Source organism: Lithobates pipiens, unplaced genomic scaffold, assembly GCF_037356315.1.
Source record: "Lithobates pipiens isolate NorthernLeopardFrog02 unplaced genomic scaffold, aLitPip1_a1.2 Scaffold_23, whole genome shotgun sequence".
NCBI lineage: Eukaryota > Metazoa > Chordata > Amphibia > Anura > Ranidae > Lithobates > Lithobates pipiens.
Window position 1 is genome coordinate 198,029,555 of NW_027507785.1, and position 17,083 is coordinate 198,046,637.

Here is a 17,083-nt window from a genome sequence, read left to right on the forward strand (position 1 = left end):
TCCTAAGATCAAGAGCAACTGCACAGTAAATATGCCTTTAGTAAATCAAACTCATTGTATTGGTCTTTAATATATGATTTTAATGTGGCATAAGCAATGTTGGTTTCCTAAAATACTGGATCCAGTATCCATAGGCAAGTCTTCTAAAACTTCCTTGCAAGGTTAGCTGGAGAAACCAAAGTGAATGATTGACCAAATATTCTTAGCGGCTGCTCGAGTATAGTCCTAATACATTTTGTATCCAATAACTTTTTCTGAGTCAGTCATACACATTCTATAGTCACAAACTCGTACAACCACAAACATTTACCTAGGAAATTCATTGTTTATTTATATAATGCAAAATAGTACAGCAGGCTATGTAACACTTGCTGCATTTTACTGGATACAGGTTAGAAAATGTTTACAGTATGATTCAATGAAAAGTCCAAACATAAGACCGTACTATGCACAGTTATAATAGCTGGATATTCATTGTACAAAGGAAGCATTGAATGCAATAACAATTTAGTTCAAATAAATATGTAAGGTGAATAGTGACATTATTACTGTATGTACATACTAGTATCCATCACTTCATTGCCAGTCTGGGGCTCAGAAATGCTACAGACTCTCTAGAAGTGAAATGGTTAAAGGTGTTAGAGATATTCCTTCACAAGAAAACAGAAAACACAAGGGGCTGGGTAAAGTAAAATAGAAAAGTCTATAAGACTATACACAGTCAAGGCTGTTTAATGCTAAAGTATGAAGAACAAGCAGTATGAATTTAGAACCAAGACGGAAAATATTTAAATACAGCAGTTATTGGTTTTACATTTTTCCACAGAATTTGACATGAAAGCAAAGATGAATGGTGTGTCCCCTACAAATATTAGAACATGAAAAGGAAATATTAATTGTATATGGCCATACGGTCTTGTTTTTCATGAAGGTTGAAGGGAGACTACACTATTTTAGTCACAGTATACCGTGATCAAAACAGCTCAATATATGAGCAAGTTGAGGTCATCGAATGTCGAGGACAGCCAATACGCAGCACTGACAAATTAAAAACAAAAAAAAAAAACAAACAAAAAAAAACAGTACTGCAAGGTTAGACTGTACATAAAAAGTATGGATTTTAAAAATATGGATTAACTATATTTAATTATAGATTGTTGAAAAATAAATATTCAACAAGTGTCAGCAGCAAATTGTCTTTAGTCATTATTTCAGTGATTTAGTCAGACTATAAACACCTCTTTGGTTACCTCTGATTAATAAAATTCCATTATGTATACCAACAATGAAAAGGGCATCATTTTTTTTTAAAAATATATAACTTCCAGGGCAATAGGCTTTTGGTTAAAAGTTTCAAAACAGTAATACAACTTTAAAAGGCACTGTGTGAAAAAAAGGCATATATGATTTTAACCCCCTTGGGTATTCCAGCATAAAACCTATCAAAAATAAAATATCTGAATAAACTGCATGTGGCCTTATTAAAGAACCAGTGCTACAACTGCATAGCAAAATAAGAGTGTGAACTATAATGTATTAGAGCTCCCAATATTTATCAAAGAAACTATTTTACTGGCCAAACAAATGAATACATAATTTACTGGTAAAATATTCCAGCCAATTGTTGGTTTTGGTCCTATGAGTTATTAATTAAAATAGAAGCAGTTAACAGTTCAGAAAGTGAAATAGGTAGCCAGTACACAGAAGCGGAGGCCAGGACTTGTCAGCAGGGTGATTATCTCATGTAAGAGATGCACAACATATAGCATTTTGTTTGTACATAATAAAATTCATGTCACAGAAACCGGACTTTGCAAAATAGTTTACTGTTGCTGTGGAATACATCATAAAAAGTAATTTTATAAATAAAAACTAAATATATTTGAGAAAAAAGGCAAAACAAAGCATTACCATGCACTACAGTTTAAATATTTAAAAGGCACAATGCTTTTCTTTCATTATCAAAAAAAGCAAATAAGCAGCCTGGTAGGACTAGAGTTAAAGATGGTATTGAACAACCCCCAAATTAGCACGCCAATCTTATTTTGTGTGATGTGCCAAAGACTGACCATATTTACATGAAAAAGACATTGTACCTTTCTTTAACGTTTTATAACCATGTCCTGTGAAACTTAGGAAGGCACATATTAGATTAACCAGAACAATTTGCGGCTGATAACGTAGGCATTTCCTTTTTTAAACTATAGCTAAAAAGAGCACAAGAGACGCATCAGGCATTGTAAGCATTTAAGGTGCTCAATTATAGTCTATAGTAAAAATGCTGTTGACATGGCCTTAACCTGGCTGCAGAATGAGGGCAACTTCCTACAGTGCAAATAAAAAATTAAAAAAAAGGTGCCTTTATTTGAAAATTTCCCAAAGCTTAACATTTGAAAAAACTCTGCCTACCATCCTAGAACTTGTTGGTAAAAGGGTTGGAATGCTCCAAAAACCCTTTAAGCAACTATGAAGTTCTAAAACTTTGCCCTCCTTCAACAGTACGTATGGCCTGAAAAATCTTGAAAATGGAGGACGATGGGTCCGAGTGTTCTGATAAGAATTGTAATTTAGCTGCTGGCGGTCAGGGCGTGCATACGCTTTGCAATCTCATACACATAGGTAACATCTGGTCTCTTCTCAGGGTCCGGATTTATACAATTATTCACCAGCATACGTAACTTTATGAAGAGAAACAAGAGAGAATTGGTTAGCTGCATAGTCCCATAAAATGTATAATAGTCATAATCAAACACTGAGGTATAAGTTATAACAAGGTGATTAATGAAAACTGGAGCAATAGTGGAGCTGTTATCCATAAAGAAAGAATGCCAATTATGGTTTCTTTTCATGATATAATAGGATTGGCTGCTATGGAAAACAGGTCTAGAACATTTATATAAATTTGTATCAATGGCTAAACTTGTGTGTGCATAAATCTAACATTCCAGTATTTAAAATAAATGAAAACTGACAGGATATAGCACAGAACATGCAACAAAGGTTTTACTTGGTTATCTTTTAGAAAAGTAAATTTTTGACAGCAAGTCATCTTGTGCTGCTCCGGCCACCACTACCTTTTCTATGAAAAGCTAAATCATTTATGCATTAGTAGTGAAGGAGTTAACTTAAGGTAATGCGTTTCAGGTTGGAGCTTTTAAGTAGAAACTGGAAATGTTACAAAAATGTATCTGTCTCTCTAACTGGGAGATCCTCTGTGGGGCATAGTTTTTTTTTGATTCATGCCCCTGGGCTGTGACTCCGGATTCACACTTCGCTGCAGAATCGCAGCCCTGCAGGCAGGATCGGCACATCCGCTCCGCTGAGTGGTACCCTCATTATAATCCTCCAGCAGGTCGTCATGGCAACTGCCATCCTGGAGCATCCCTGTACCTTCCTAATAAGCTACCATGTGAAATGCAAATGCGGACAGTCTGAAAATTAGTCAAGGAGAATAGGCGATGAGGATGCAGATATGTGAAATATTCATGTGCACACTGGAAGAGCGAGAGGGGGAGAGTGAGAAGAGGGGAAAGGGAAGGAGGAGACAGTATGAGTGGCAGAACAAAAGGCTGCCCCTGACACTCATACTATTATTGTGTATTACTGTATATAGAAAGAATGGAGCAAGCACTGCACACATGGCTTTCTTACTGAGACCACTATCAATCATCGGGTAATATGAATGTGTCTTCATACAGAAAACATAACCAAAACAATTAATCTGCCAGTCCAGATATTAGTAAACGTGTATAAGTACTGTTAATACACTGCATAGGAATTTTATTTCATGCTCGTCTCATATCTCATTTAAAGATACATACCATAAGTAACAAATATGTGAAAACAATTTGGAAATTTATCACAATTGGAACATGGAAACCTGACACCACACATTTCAAACTTCCCTGATGACTAATTAATTTAGAATTTTCCTCCCATAGCTTTGTCTGTATTGCATAGTAACAGGGAAAGTGTACAAAAAGTTTACAGCTTTGGTATAAGCATAAGATACAAAGATTGCTAAATGGCATCACAGTGTTGTAGCAAGGCTCTAGGTTAAATTCCCCCTATATATGCTATCTGCATGGGATTTGCATGTTTGTGTGGGTTTTGTACTATAGTTCAAACATTGTACTAACTTGCGTCTAACCAAAATAGGTTCTAGTATGTGGTTATGTCTGTGGCAGACAAATTAATTTGAGTGTGTAATCCTCCAGGTGTGGGCAAATGTAAAGGGCTCCATCGACTCACACAGCTCTGTATATGTCTGCACAACAAATATGGGGAAGTGTGTGAATGAATGCAAGTAAACCACCTTTTTTCCTATCAGCTTAATTTTAATCACCTAAGATGTGCATTATGTAATACACACTCCATACTAAATCTGCAGACCTTTCATTCATCCGCCTGTCCTCCATTCATCAAAGCTATAGTACAGCTTCTGTGAATGGATGAGGGCAGAAAGGGCAAACATAGTCGACACTCCGCCATGGCCCCAGATGATTAGTTTGAAGGTATACGGCACTAGTTCACCTTTTCATTTTTATTGAAAAGGTGAACCAACCCTTTAAGTATTAATATTGGATAATTATTAAGCAAAGAATATTTTAGTTAAAATAAGTAAACATTCAGCAAATGCAACAATTCTGTAATGCAAACAAGGAAAAAAGCCAGAGCTTGGAAGTCAGGTATAGTGAAATGCACATGCAGTGAGGCACGGCTCCATTTTCCTTTTCCTCAAATATCTTGCACATGACAAATATCTGGGATACACAAATGAACACTTAAAACTGTAGTAAATCAGGTGCAGATTTAGGTCACCTTCTCTCAATCTTTATCAAAACAGCCCCGAAGAGTATAAAAATTAAAGTTACGCTTACAGTTACAACTTTTCCAGTAGTCTCCAACGACAGCCACTAAGAGACCTTAGCTCCTCCCCTCCTTAGTAAACACTGCACAAGGCCAGAAAACTCAACTTTCCCCTGCCGGACCTCAGTTTTTTCCAAGAGCACTGCCGGCCAGCTGGGGAGACACAAGAACCAATAACACACCATCACATATTACTATCGTGCCTGTGTTGAGGTCTTCAAGACCCCCCCCCCCATAAATTTGGGTGGGTAACTAGTGCTGTCCTGAAAGACTACTGAAAAAGATGTTACAGATAAGCGTAACTTAAATTTTCCCCCACCGTCTTTAAGGACAACCACTATGAGAGGATAGACTAGCACTTACACTTAGGGTAGCACTTAGGGTGAGACTACAGCTTGCAAAACCTTTCGCCCAAAGACCTGCTCATTTGCAGACACCAGATCCACCCTGTAATGCTTTACAAAAAAGGTGGCAAAACTGGACCACATTGTTGCTTTGCAAATTTGCTCCGGCGTCGCTCCAGCCCTTTCCGCTTGAGACATTGCCATAGCTCTAGTAGAGTGTGCTTTTATACCAAAAGGAACTTCCTTTCTGGCTAACGTATAGGCCTGGCTAGTGGTCAGCTTAAGCCACCTAGCAATAGTGTGTTTGGAGGCTTTATACCCCTTTCTTGCCATTGGAAAAAATAAATAAATAAACCACAAGGAATCTGTCTTCCTTACTGCTTTCGTCAGTTCCAAGTACTGCAGGATACATCTCCTTACATCTAATGTATGAAATTTAAGTTCCCTTTCCCCTGAGGGATCAGGGCAGAAAGTGGGCAAATCTCTTGGCTTCTATGAAACCTCAAAGCCGCTATAGGTAAGAATGGCGGCCCAGGAAAACGCCACAAAAATGGGGTCCAACTGATAAAGCTTCTATTTTACTGACCCTCCTGACTGCTACCAAAAATATTGTCTTAAAAAAGGTAAGATTTTAAAGTGAACATTCCTCTAAAGGTTCAAAGGGGGGTTCCCTTAGGGTCTGTAAGACCAAAGATAGGTCCTACCTGGGGAAGGGTGGGCCCTGAACTGGCCTCTGCCTCCCCAGTGCTTTGAAAAATCTTACGACCCGAAGATTGGAGGCCAGAGGTTTTTTCAAAAATGCCCTAAGTGCCGATACCTGGCTCTTTAAGGTGCTAATGGCTAACCCCTTGTCCATCCCGCACTGCAAAAATTCCAGGACTGCTATGGGGCTCTGTACCCCGAAGGAGCTTCCTGTATACGAGTCATTAAAGAGTTTACAGACCTTTCTGTATATCAGGCACGTCTACTTTCTGCTATTGAGCAGAGTGGACACTAGCCTCTTTGAAAACCCCTTGGATTTTAGCAACCCCTCCTCACTAGCCAGGCAGTGAGGTTCCATCGATGCACCTGGGGACAAAGGAGTGAACCCTGGGAAAGAAGGTCCTCCCGGACTGGTAGGAATCATGGGGCTCTACGGCTAATTGTTTCAGGACCGAGAACCAGGACCTTTTGTGTGGTGCCACCAGGATCAGAGAGGTGTTCTCCGCCTGAAATTTTCTCAGCACTGCCGGCAGCAGGACTGGTGGTGGTAAGCCATAGCATTTTGTGAAATGACAGCTCTGAGTTAGAGCATCCACCCCTAGTGTGTCTTCCCACTTCAAGGAAAAGAAACAGGGTTTTTTTGTGTTGTCCTTTGTCGCAAAAAGGTCAACCACCAGGAGTCACCATCTTTTGGATATGGGATCGAAGACCTCCTGGTTGAGGACACAATCACCCTCTCTCACCTGCTTTCTGCTGAGAAAGTCCTCCACCACATTCTTTTGCCCTTTTAGATAAGCCGACAATAGGGACAATGCATTGGTCTCGGCCCAGCTCAGAAGCACTGTCGCCAGGGCTAACAGAATTTCACTCCTCGAGCCGCCTTGCTTGTTTATATATTACGACCAACAAGGAGTTGTCTGAGCATACTTGAATGTGGTGACCTTGTAATTCCTTCCTGAAGGATCTGAGTGCCAACCCAACAGTTTTCAGTTTCTTACAATCGGACGACCTTTTGAGCGCCTTGCCTCTCCAGGTGCCCTGTGCCAGTAGGATTCCTAGGTGCACGGCCCAGCCTTCCCTGCTTGCGTCGGTGATCACCACCTTGGAGACCGGGTTGACCCACAGACAACCTTGCGACAGGTTCATCATTTTACTCCACCAGCAGAGGGACCTTTTTACCTGAGGTGGAATACTCACTAGGATGTCTAAAGACTCTTGACAATGGTCTCATTTTTAAGACAAAGGATTGAAGGGGGATGAAAATAGTAGCTCTGTCCACTGAACAGTTGGGATGGTTAAGGTTAGCAGACCCCCTTTGTCAGTTCCAGGTTTCTGGTCAACTGTCCTAGGGATGCTGCGAAGAGGAGTAGGTTGTCCAGGCAGTCAATTACTGCAACCCCTTTGAGCTGTAGAAAAGCCATGGCCTCTGCCATAACCTTCGAGAAAACCTGGGGCGATGAGGATAGGCCAAATGGAAGCGCCTTAAATTATAGATGCATTGTTTTTCCTTCTACAATTTTGGGGTAGTAAAGCTCTAACCGTAAAGATTGATTCCATAGGGAAACTCTTATAGGATACAGACTGGTTCAGGGGTTTTAGGTTCAGGATCAGTCTGTACTTTCCTGAGGATTTCTGTACTACAAAAACGTGAGAGCAAAACCCCCCCACCTTCCTTTTATTGCCCCCAATAGGGCCTCGGCCTTCTCCAAACACCTGGGAAGTTGAGTGACCAAGAGCCTTCATGGGGATAGTTTTGTAAATTCCAGGGGGTACCCCCGTCTTACAATCCCCAGGATAAATTGACTGGAGGAGACTGCCTCCCACTGTGAGAGAAAGGCCCGTTGTTGGCATGTCATTAGCTTTTTTGGGGCTGTTCAGGAGGGCGAAAAATTGCACCCCCTCTGCCTCCAAGCTTTCTTTTCCCCTTTTGGCTTAGGGGTCCCCTTGTGCTTCAAACCCTTTCTTTTGTCCATTAGTATCTGCTAGAGCTCCCATATCTTCAAAAGGCCAGATCCGTGTGTCTGGAGACCCAGAAGAAGCGTCCAGTTTGGGATTTTTATACCAGACGGACAATGGATCTTCTGCTCCCCCCTTCACACATAGGTAACATCCCTGAGAACGGATCTGTCTCCCTGCTGCATCCCTGTGAATGCGATAGCGGCCCGCTGGATCTTCTACCCGCACTCTGAGTAGATGGGGTGGTGACTTTCTTGCAGTCAGGTATGTAACCTACCGCCATCTCTGGAGGCCCCCCCGGCCTCCCCTAGAGAATTCAATAGCCACAGCCTCCCTGACTGACAGGCCAAGAGGAAACACAAATAACAGACTGAGGCCCGACAGGGGGAAGTTGAATTTTATGGGCTGGCGCAGTGATTTTTAAGGAGGGGAGAAGCCAAGGTCTCTCATAGTGGCTGTCCTGAAAGACGGTGGGGGAAAGAAAGGTCTATAAATATTTTGAAGGGTTTATGAGTGAAGCTCTGATGACAGCATTATGGAAATTGCCACTGTTGACTTGTTTTTAAAAGCGCATGTTCCTAGGCTGTCATTCTAACACAGGCTTCCCCACATTGTGTCATGTGGAGAAAAATTGATTTTCCACAACAAAAGTCATCATTTTATATTTCATGTGTGGCATGACAGCCCCTGAGCCTGTACACAAACGAGTCAGCAATATTTGTACTCATAATTCTATTCTCAAAGGCTCGCTATAAGGTGTTCATTAAAAGTGTATTGTAAAAAAAAAAATAAAAAAAAAAAAAAAAAAAAAAAAACAGCGCCTGAACAAAACTTCCAAAAATGAATACTGTCCAATGATTCAAAATTTCACCGGAAGATGAATCACGGGTAAAAATCCCATTTCAACCACTGGAATGTAATCACAAATTGATCTCTGATAAATGGCACTATAAAAAAACATCATACCTCCTCAGAATAATGATCAGACGGTAAAGGCGGATAGTCACACTGCTCTATCTTCTTACACAAAGAGTACAGGTTCATCTTGTCTCCATAAAATGGACTTTGTAGTGCTGCCATCTGAAATTAAAAACATTCTGATTCAGGTAATGTTAAATGTCAAACAATTTTTTTTCTAGCATGTTGGGTAATATAATACTGGCAGGATAAGTAACAGAAAAAAATAAATAAAAAAAAAAAAAAAGGTATTTTACAGTAACAAAAAAATAAAAAATTATTCTCGGAGTTCCTTAACAGACACAATGTCTCTTCATTCTTGACCATAGGGTTAATAGCGCCACCTACAGGAGTAGAACAATAGGGTGAAAAATAAAAAAATAAAAAAAAACAGTACCATTTATGGGCAGTCCTAGCTGGTATAAACCCCCTCTCTGCTATAGGCAAGCCAGTTGGTCACAAAGCATTACAAGAAAAAAAAAGCCCAAAAAGGAGGAGTGAAGCTGTGTCCATCAATGAACTCAGAGAAAGGCATTTTGTGGTAACAAAAAATACTATTTTTTTGTATGTTCAAAGGGACCTCAAACAACTGTCTGCAAACCCAGCAGGCACAAGCATCCAAAGATGAAAAAACGATAACCTTGTGAAAATTTGGGAAAGGTATGCAGACGACCAGGTAGCCATCTTGCAAACATGAGACATCTGATGCCTGATGTCAGAATGCCCAAAAGGCACTACTCACCCTGGTAGAGAGAGTTGTAATAGGGAAGAGAGAAGCCAAACCCTTAATGGCATAAACCTGAACCATTGTCTGTTGGGGCAATTGATAAAAGGTGGCGGAGGAGGCCACCAGGCCTATTCATGGCCCGTCCATAATCACAAAAAAGGGAATCTGACCTCTGGAAGGAAGATGAAGTGGACACGCATACACGAACCTCCCAGACTAGATCCAAAGTCCAAGGAGTGCAGCGCAATCCCCGTAGGGTGCAAAGAACATGGACACAGTGAAGGTAGGACAATGCCCTTATTCAGATGAAGATCGGATACCACATTTGGAAGGAAGGACCACCACCATATCTGCGGGGGACACAAGATCTTGCCTTAGAAGCAACTACCAAAGAGCTCCTGCTACCAGCTGCAACATGTTGTGGTATCGGGGTCAACGAGACCAATGCAGGGCCACCTGATGGACTGGAATTCCTTCAGCCTATAGCCTGCGCAGCAGATCAGGGAGATGTTAAGGGAAAAAAGATGCAGAAATTAGATGGGGGCTCCACCTATGTCCGTTGCATCAGTCAGATGATCCCTCACTCTTGCCACAAATCGTGAACTTTCCAGTTGAAAAAGGACTCTAGGCGATCCATATCTGGTGTACCTCACTGTAGACAGATGAAACACTGGAGACCATTCTCCCTGATCCAGCACCCGACGAATCTGTCTGCCAGTTTCCCATGCTTAGAACGTACACAGTGAGGAGAGCAAGCACAAGAAGCTCTGCCCACTGATGGATACTGAAAGCTTTTAGTGCTGCTGCCACACTCCCCATGCCGCCCCCAAGATTGGCATAGGCCATTAGACATTGTTTAAACAAAACCTAACTGGGCATCCCGAGGAAGGTCTGTCCACCTATGTCCGTTGCATCAGTCAGATGATCCCTCACTCTTGCCACAAATCGTGAACTTTCCAGTTGAAAAAGGACTCTAGGCGATCCATATCTGGTGTACCTCACTGTAGACAGATGAAACACTGGAGACCATTCTCCCTGATCCAGCACCCGACGAATCTGTCTGCCAGTTTCCCATGCTTAGAACGTACACAGTGAGGAGAGCAAGCACAAGAAGCTCTGCCCACTGATGGATACTGAAAGCTTTTAGTGCTGCTGCCACACTCCCCATGCCGCCCCCAAGATTGGCATAGGCCATTAGACATTGTTTAAACAAAACCTAACTGGGCATCCCGAGGAAGGTCTGTCTACTGTTCTAACCACAGTCTAATCACCCGAAGCTCCAGGACAAGGATCGTTCGTTGGGCCTCCTCCAGCAGCCTTGAGCTAATCTTGGCCCAAGGACTACTATCCAACCAAACAGGTTGGCATCCTTAATAATCACCAGAAAACACTTCACAGCTTGAAGTTATCTGGCCAATCACAGCAATCCTCTATTGTCTGAGGAATGCCAGTAATCGAACCAGCATCTTGATAAATAGCCAACGAGTAGAGGCAAGACCAATGGGGAGGCCACAAACTTGTAATGTTTAGGCCCAACTTCCTGGCACAGAGGAGAGTGTTCAGGTACACTTTCTGAAATTCTATGGAGGCTATACATTTCCCTGATGAAGGGAGGCCACTACTGAACGCATAAAACCATTAGTGCGGATTCACATATGTGCGATTTGCATATCATGCAAGTGTGATCAGCTCTCAATGGAGGCGGTTCAGAAATGTCAGGGGCGACCGTGGAGCAGTTCCTGTGTGAATTCAGGCAAAAATGCGGACCTGAATCGCACCTGAACCGGTGAACAGAAACACACTGGACCCCGCGGTCGCCAATATGTAAACCTGGCCTTATGAAATTCTGAACCCTCACAAAAGCAATTCAGGCCCGTGGTCGAGGAAAGGAGGGCTCCCACTTCCTTCAGAACCATAAACCAGTAAAACTCCCAAAACCTCTCTAGTTCCTGGCCAGTCCTTGAAGGGGCAGATTCTGCATTGTAATAAAAAGCCTACAAAATGAGGAAGGGAGAGCCACAAAAAAGGAAAGGAACTTGTCTGGAGGATCTACATAAAATCTAGTTCGTAGTCTGGCAGGACCAGTTCATGAACCGCTGTCAAAAGCATAAGGGTTCCAAAGGCTGCAAAACAAAGGAAGCAACTCTCTACCATGGAGTCGTTTGGGAGCAAACCTTTCTGCCGAGGGATTGTCCATGGGCCAAGCAAGCTTGATGAACCCGGGGAACAAAAAAGCTGCATGTCTGCAGAAGAGAAAGGGCCCTGCCAGGTGTGGCTCCTTCCCTTCCTGGTGCACAGAAGACAGGTGCATCGCCAGCCATAAGGCTCTTGAAAATGCTATCCAGGGTGGCACCCAAGAGCTGCTTGCCTTGAAATGGAAGTCGGCCAGGGTTCACCCAGATGTCTAGTCTGCAGCCTAACACTGAAACCACAGAATGTGGAAAAGCACTACTGCAAAAACAGAGCTTGGAAAGCAAGAGTCACATTCATGGATGAATCACACTGCACCAGTGGTCCACAAATTCCATGTGAGATCTGGGAAAACTGTCCTTTACCCAGTGTCCTGGGTGTAGGAGCCCAGTCCACCCAGTGATTATTTGCTACAAATCTATTGAATTAAGCAGGGTAGGAAAAAAACCTTGGCAGAATGTGCCGGCTAGGGTGCGCTGAAGAGGACATTCACCACTTTGGCAGCCCCAGTACCTTCAATCCAAGTCTGCTGCACAGGGGTAATGTGTGAGGATACCAATGCCTAAGTATGCTCAGCAGCCGAATCCACAGGGACACAAGAGTAAAGGGGGGGGGGGGGGTTAACAATGCCGTCCTGATCAGAGGATGCGCAGTTGAGCAAGATCAGCTGAGGGCCAGAAGTGATGCAACAGATGACATCTGCCCACCCCAAATCGGTCTGTAAATCAAAAGCAATAGGGGGAAGGGGGTATGTAGTCACCGGGTCGGTCGCAGGGCCCCATCAGCAGACGCGTGGCAACTGGGACTGGGCAAGTCCCAGTCCACCTCCTGTGCTGCCCCCGTAGCTGCAGACACTAGCAGTTTTGCAGCTGCCAACCTGGCTACATTCCGGGTACTACCGACAGCAGACCTGCAGGACCAATAAGATCACACATAGTCGAACAGTCTGACCTGCATGGCACCTAGCTCCCGCAGGTCCAGGGAACAGAGTGCAGCATCGGGACAGAGAGACAAAAGGGTGGAAGCCCAAAGTCAGAATGGTGGCCTCAGCAGCCTGCCACAGGCTTCGCCCCCAAATCACCACTCACAGAAGGCATAGTGCCAAAAGTCTATCCCGAAAAGGGGGAAGCTTAAGCACACCGACAGCAATGCTACCCCAGCAGCAAGGTGGGCTACAAAGGCACACAGCACACAGTCTCCACAGCTAGACCCCACAACATAGCTGAAGGGACTAGGGGAAAATAGATACCCAACCCCAAACACCAATGCACCCAGCTAGGATTGCATAGGAGATGCTATAAACTCAAGAATGAAAAGGGGCTGTGTCTGTCAATGAACACGAGAGAAATTAAAGTAGTGAAGTAATGGCACAGAAAAATTAATAACACGAAAGCCAAGCCAAATGATGTCCTTAGATCTACTGCTCCAACTGCTGCACTGATTAAAACAAAAAAAAAAAAAGTCACACCACTTAGATATATATTTCCCATCCACTCACTTTAATTCTTCTGTGGGGCCTCTCTGTGATGCAGTTGCACAGGCTGATCACATCTGTCCGAGTAGCCTATCAATGCCTCACAGAGCAGAAGTGGATATAATCTGGACCATCTGGAAGGATATACAGTACATCTAATGACTGGTATTTTTGTCCGCTAACTTTTTTCTTAAGAGAGTAGCTGCAGGCAGCAGTGGACTTAAAGTGGAAGTCCATGCTAAAACTAAAATACTTGCATCTATTAGACACCAACATTCTAACACTAACCTATCCAGCCCTGTAAAGAAAAAAAATCAGAATAAATCAGTATGTTTTTTGCCGGCGATCCGACCCGCTCTCCAGCAGATGGGCGCATGATGGCGACGGGTCACTTCTGCTGCGATTCTTCACAACAGAAGCAGATCCGTGGGTGTTGGGTACTCAACACCCTCTAGGACCTGCCGATCTCCTCCCTATGTACAGGAGGCGGGGGGGGGGGGGGGTGATGCCTGTGTTCCTGCAAAGCAGGAACTAGAATTGATCTCTTCCCCTAATAAAAACAGTAAATACAGTACACAAACACTGCCTGGGCACAAAGTTAACCCTTTGATCACCCCAGATGTTTAAACTCATTCCCAGACAGTGTCATTAGTACAGTGACCATGCATATTTGTAACACCGATCACTGTATTAATGTCACTGGTTCCCGCAATGTCAAAAGTGTATGATTGTCAACCGCAATCTCAGTCCCCCCATTACTAGTATAAAAGGAAAAAATTTAAAATCTATAAATATATACCTTAGTGTAAAGACGCTAAATGTTCATGTAAACCAATATATGCTTATTGATATTTTTTTTTTTTTACCAAAAAAACATAGCAAAATATATATTGGTCTGAACTTCTGAAGATTTTTTTTTTTTTAAATTGTGTTTTTCGTTTATAGTGTAAAACAATAAAAAACACAGTGGTGATCAAACACCACCAAAATAAAGCTCCTATATGTGGGGAAAAAACAAAAAAAACTCATTGTATTTGGGTACAGCATTGCATGACCGAACAACTGTCCGTTAAAGTAACGCAGTGCTGTATCACAAAAAAATTGCCATTTCATGAAGGGGGGGAGAGAATGTAAATCTTCGGGAGTTCAGGTGGTTGATGTCAGGCAACACAGAAAATCAATATACAAGAACCTCAGACAAATGTGAGATTCTGAATGATAAAAACTACCAATTCAGTTTACAAATTGTGTTAAACAGTAAGGCTACTTTCACACTGGTGTGGTGGGGGTGTTGGCGGTAAAGCGCCATTCATTTAAAAAAGCAGTGGCGGTGCAGGAGCGGTTTATACAATGATGCTGCTTGCAGGACTTTTTCTAACTTCTTGCAAGCGCACCGCTCCAGTGTGAAAGCACTCGGGCTTTCACACTAGAGTGACAGAAAAAGGTATCTTATCGGAGCTTTGCAATTTTTTGCACTAAAACGCCTGGAAAGCATCTCAGTGTGAAAGTGGCCTAATAAAAAAATACATTCTGATACACTTTGTTTGCAATACCTCCTGAAAAAAGCAGATCTGACCTGAAAAACAGGTAACCTCTCCCCTCCACACACATTGTACAGACAACGGGAAGGCAAACACTTCCATGGTAAGTATTTATGAAACAAATGCTTCCACTGGGCGCAGCAATATTTCAGTGCTGACATCTAGAATCATCAATGAAGCCTTTGTGTGAACTGGAACTCTGCCCATACAAGGCGAAGTAACAGCTCTGATTTACTGAAGGAACCATAAGCACCTTATACTGGTCTTCCCTATCATCTGAAGTCCTGTATACATTTAGACTTGCTTAAAAATCCAAACTTGCACAATACTATGGACACCCTCCCAGTGCCATGTGGCAGAGCTCAAGAATGAAGCACTAAGTTGCAGGGAGGCAGGAGGAAGAGTCATGTATTCATGGAAGTAATGTGCATTTTGACAGAGGCCTGTGCATCAGAGTAACATCGATCTGATGCTGCTTCTATCCTCTGCCAGCTCTGTAGTGATAGCTGAGCAACCAAACACTGCTGATTGCTCAGTTCTCCCCCACTGCTCTGAGCAGAACCATGATGGTCAGTCAGCTGCTCCTCCCTCTCCCTCTATGGAGGAGGTGGGAGGGGCTGGGTAAGCCTGTGATCCATAGGAAAAAGTACAGCCAAAAAAGCTTTGCCCATACTTCGCCTTTAACCCCTTCCCAACCAGCCGCCGCAAATATACTGTTGCAGGTTGGCTCCCCTGGGCAAACAGACATAGCTGTAAGGCGGTTTGCCTTTTGACCACTATGAGCTGATGTGCATGCCCACCGGTCACCCACAATCGCCCAGCACAGACAGAATAAAACCTGTCACTGTAAACAGAAAGACCTCCATGCTGTCAGGGTGAGGACAGCGATCTGTTGCTCATACCAAGTATGAACAGCGATCGGTCTCCTCACCCAGGCAGTCCCATCCCCCCACATTTAGAATCACTCCCTAGGTAACAGTTAACCCCTTGATTGCCCCCCCCTTTAACCTTTTCCCTACCAGTAACATTTACACAGTAATCAGTGCAATTTTATAGCACTGATCGCTGTATAAATGCCAATGGTCCCAATAATGTGTCAAAAGTCAAAAGTGTCCTTTCTGCCATAATGTAGCAGTACCGGGAAAAAAAAAAAAAAAAAAAAAAAAAGAAGATGATCACCTCCATTACTAGTAAAAATAAATAAAAATGCCATAAATCTTTCCCCTATTTTGCAGACGCTATATCTTTTGCACCAACCAATATATGCTTATTGCAATTTTTATTACCAAAAATATGTAGAAGAATGCATATCTGCCTAAACTGAAGAAAATATTTACTTAAAAAAAATGATGATATTTATTATAGCAAAAAGTAAAAAAACAATTGTTGTTTTTATTTATAGGAGAAAAAAAATAAAAAAATAAAAAAACACGCTGAGATTATCAAATATCCCCAATCAAAGCTCTTTTTTGTAGGGAAAAAAAGGAAGTCAACTGTTAGTTAAAGCGACGCAGTGCCGTATTGCAAAAAATGGCCTGGTCATTGAGCAGTCAAATCCTCCAAGGCTGAAGTAGTTAAAACAACCATCTCTAAGATAAACCTATTATAATACCTAGTATGGGCAAATTCTATTCATTATATAAGTCAGCAGTTTTAAAAGTGAAGTTCGGAATTAAAAAAAATAAAAAAAACTCACCTAGGTGTCAACCCATGCTGCATCGGTTGCCCCCTCCCCACCAGCTGTAAGCCTGAGAACCGAGTGATCAAAGGCTGTTGAGCCCTCAGTTCTCAGTCTTCAGTCTGCAGCGAGCTGGTGACCATCGATGACTGTCTCTCTGCACCTATAGCGCTCACTAGAGTGCCGGGTTGTGCAAGGGAAGGAATGGCTTGCTCAAGTGCTCAGCGGCTCCCTGAGAGGCTGAGCCAGCTCCTGGTCCAGGCATCTGGGTAAATTCAGGCTGTTTTAAGTCCACTGAAACTGGGTCACAGGGGTGCATAACAAAATGCACTCCTGTGATTCACAGGTGAAGTATAGCCAAATTAGCTCCTCCACTACATCATTGTTATTAACAGCTTACATACAGCAGAATAAAGTAAGCTCCAACTGCATGATGGGATCTATTTTTCACCACTTTTTGACCTACTAAGTGGCTTCATGCAAGAACCAAGATTGACATTCCTACATATGTAAATGGCAACTGAATGCATGGAGACACACTGAAATTAGAAAGGTGAACAACTGTTATAGTATTACTACTGAGCCAAAATCTGAACTCCGATCGGTAGGCACAAATTATACGTCAATACTGGTTTCACTATATAA

The 17,083-nt window shown here is 42.6% G+C and overlaps 1 protein-coding gene across 2 annotated transcripts in view; it reads right to left on the reverse strand.

The window, feature by feature from the left end:
• Window positions 1–305: 305 nt before the first annotated feature.
• The window catches only part of NEK7 (NIMA related kinase 7), a 227,893-nt gene continuing 211,115 nt past the window's right edge, over window positions 306–17,083 (reverse strand). For both annotated transcript variants that reach the window (XM_077452743.1, XM_077452742.1), the window contains 2 exons: window positions 8,838–8,951; window positions 306–2,678 (listed from right to left, as the gene is read on the reverse strand). In XM_077452743.1, coding sequence (XP_077308869.1) covers window positions 2,568–2,678; window positions 8,838–8,951 — 225 coding nt within the window. In that variant the 3' untranslated portion in view covers window positions 306–2,567. The remainder of the gene's footprint in view (window positions 2,679–8,837; window positions 8,952–17,083) is intronic.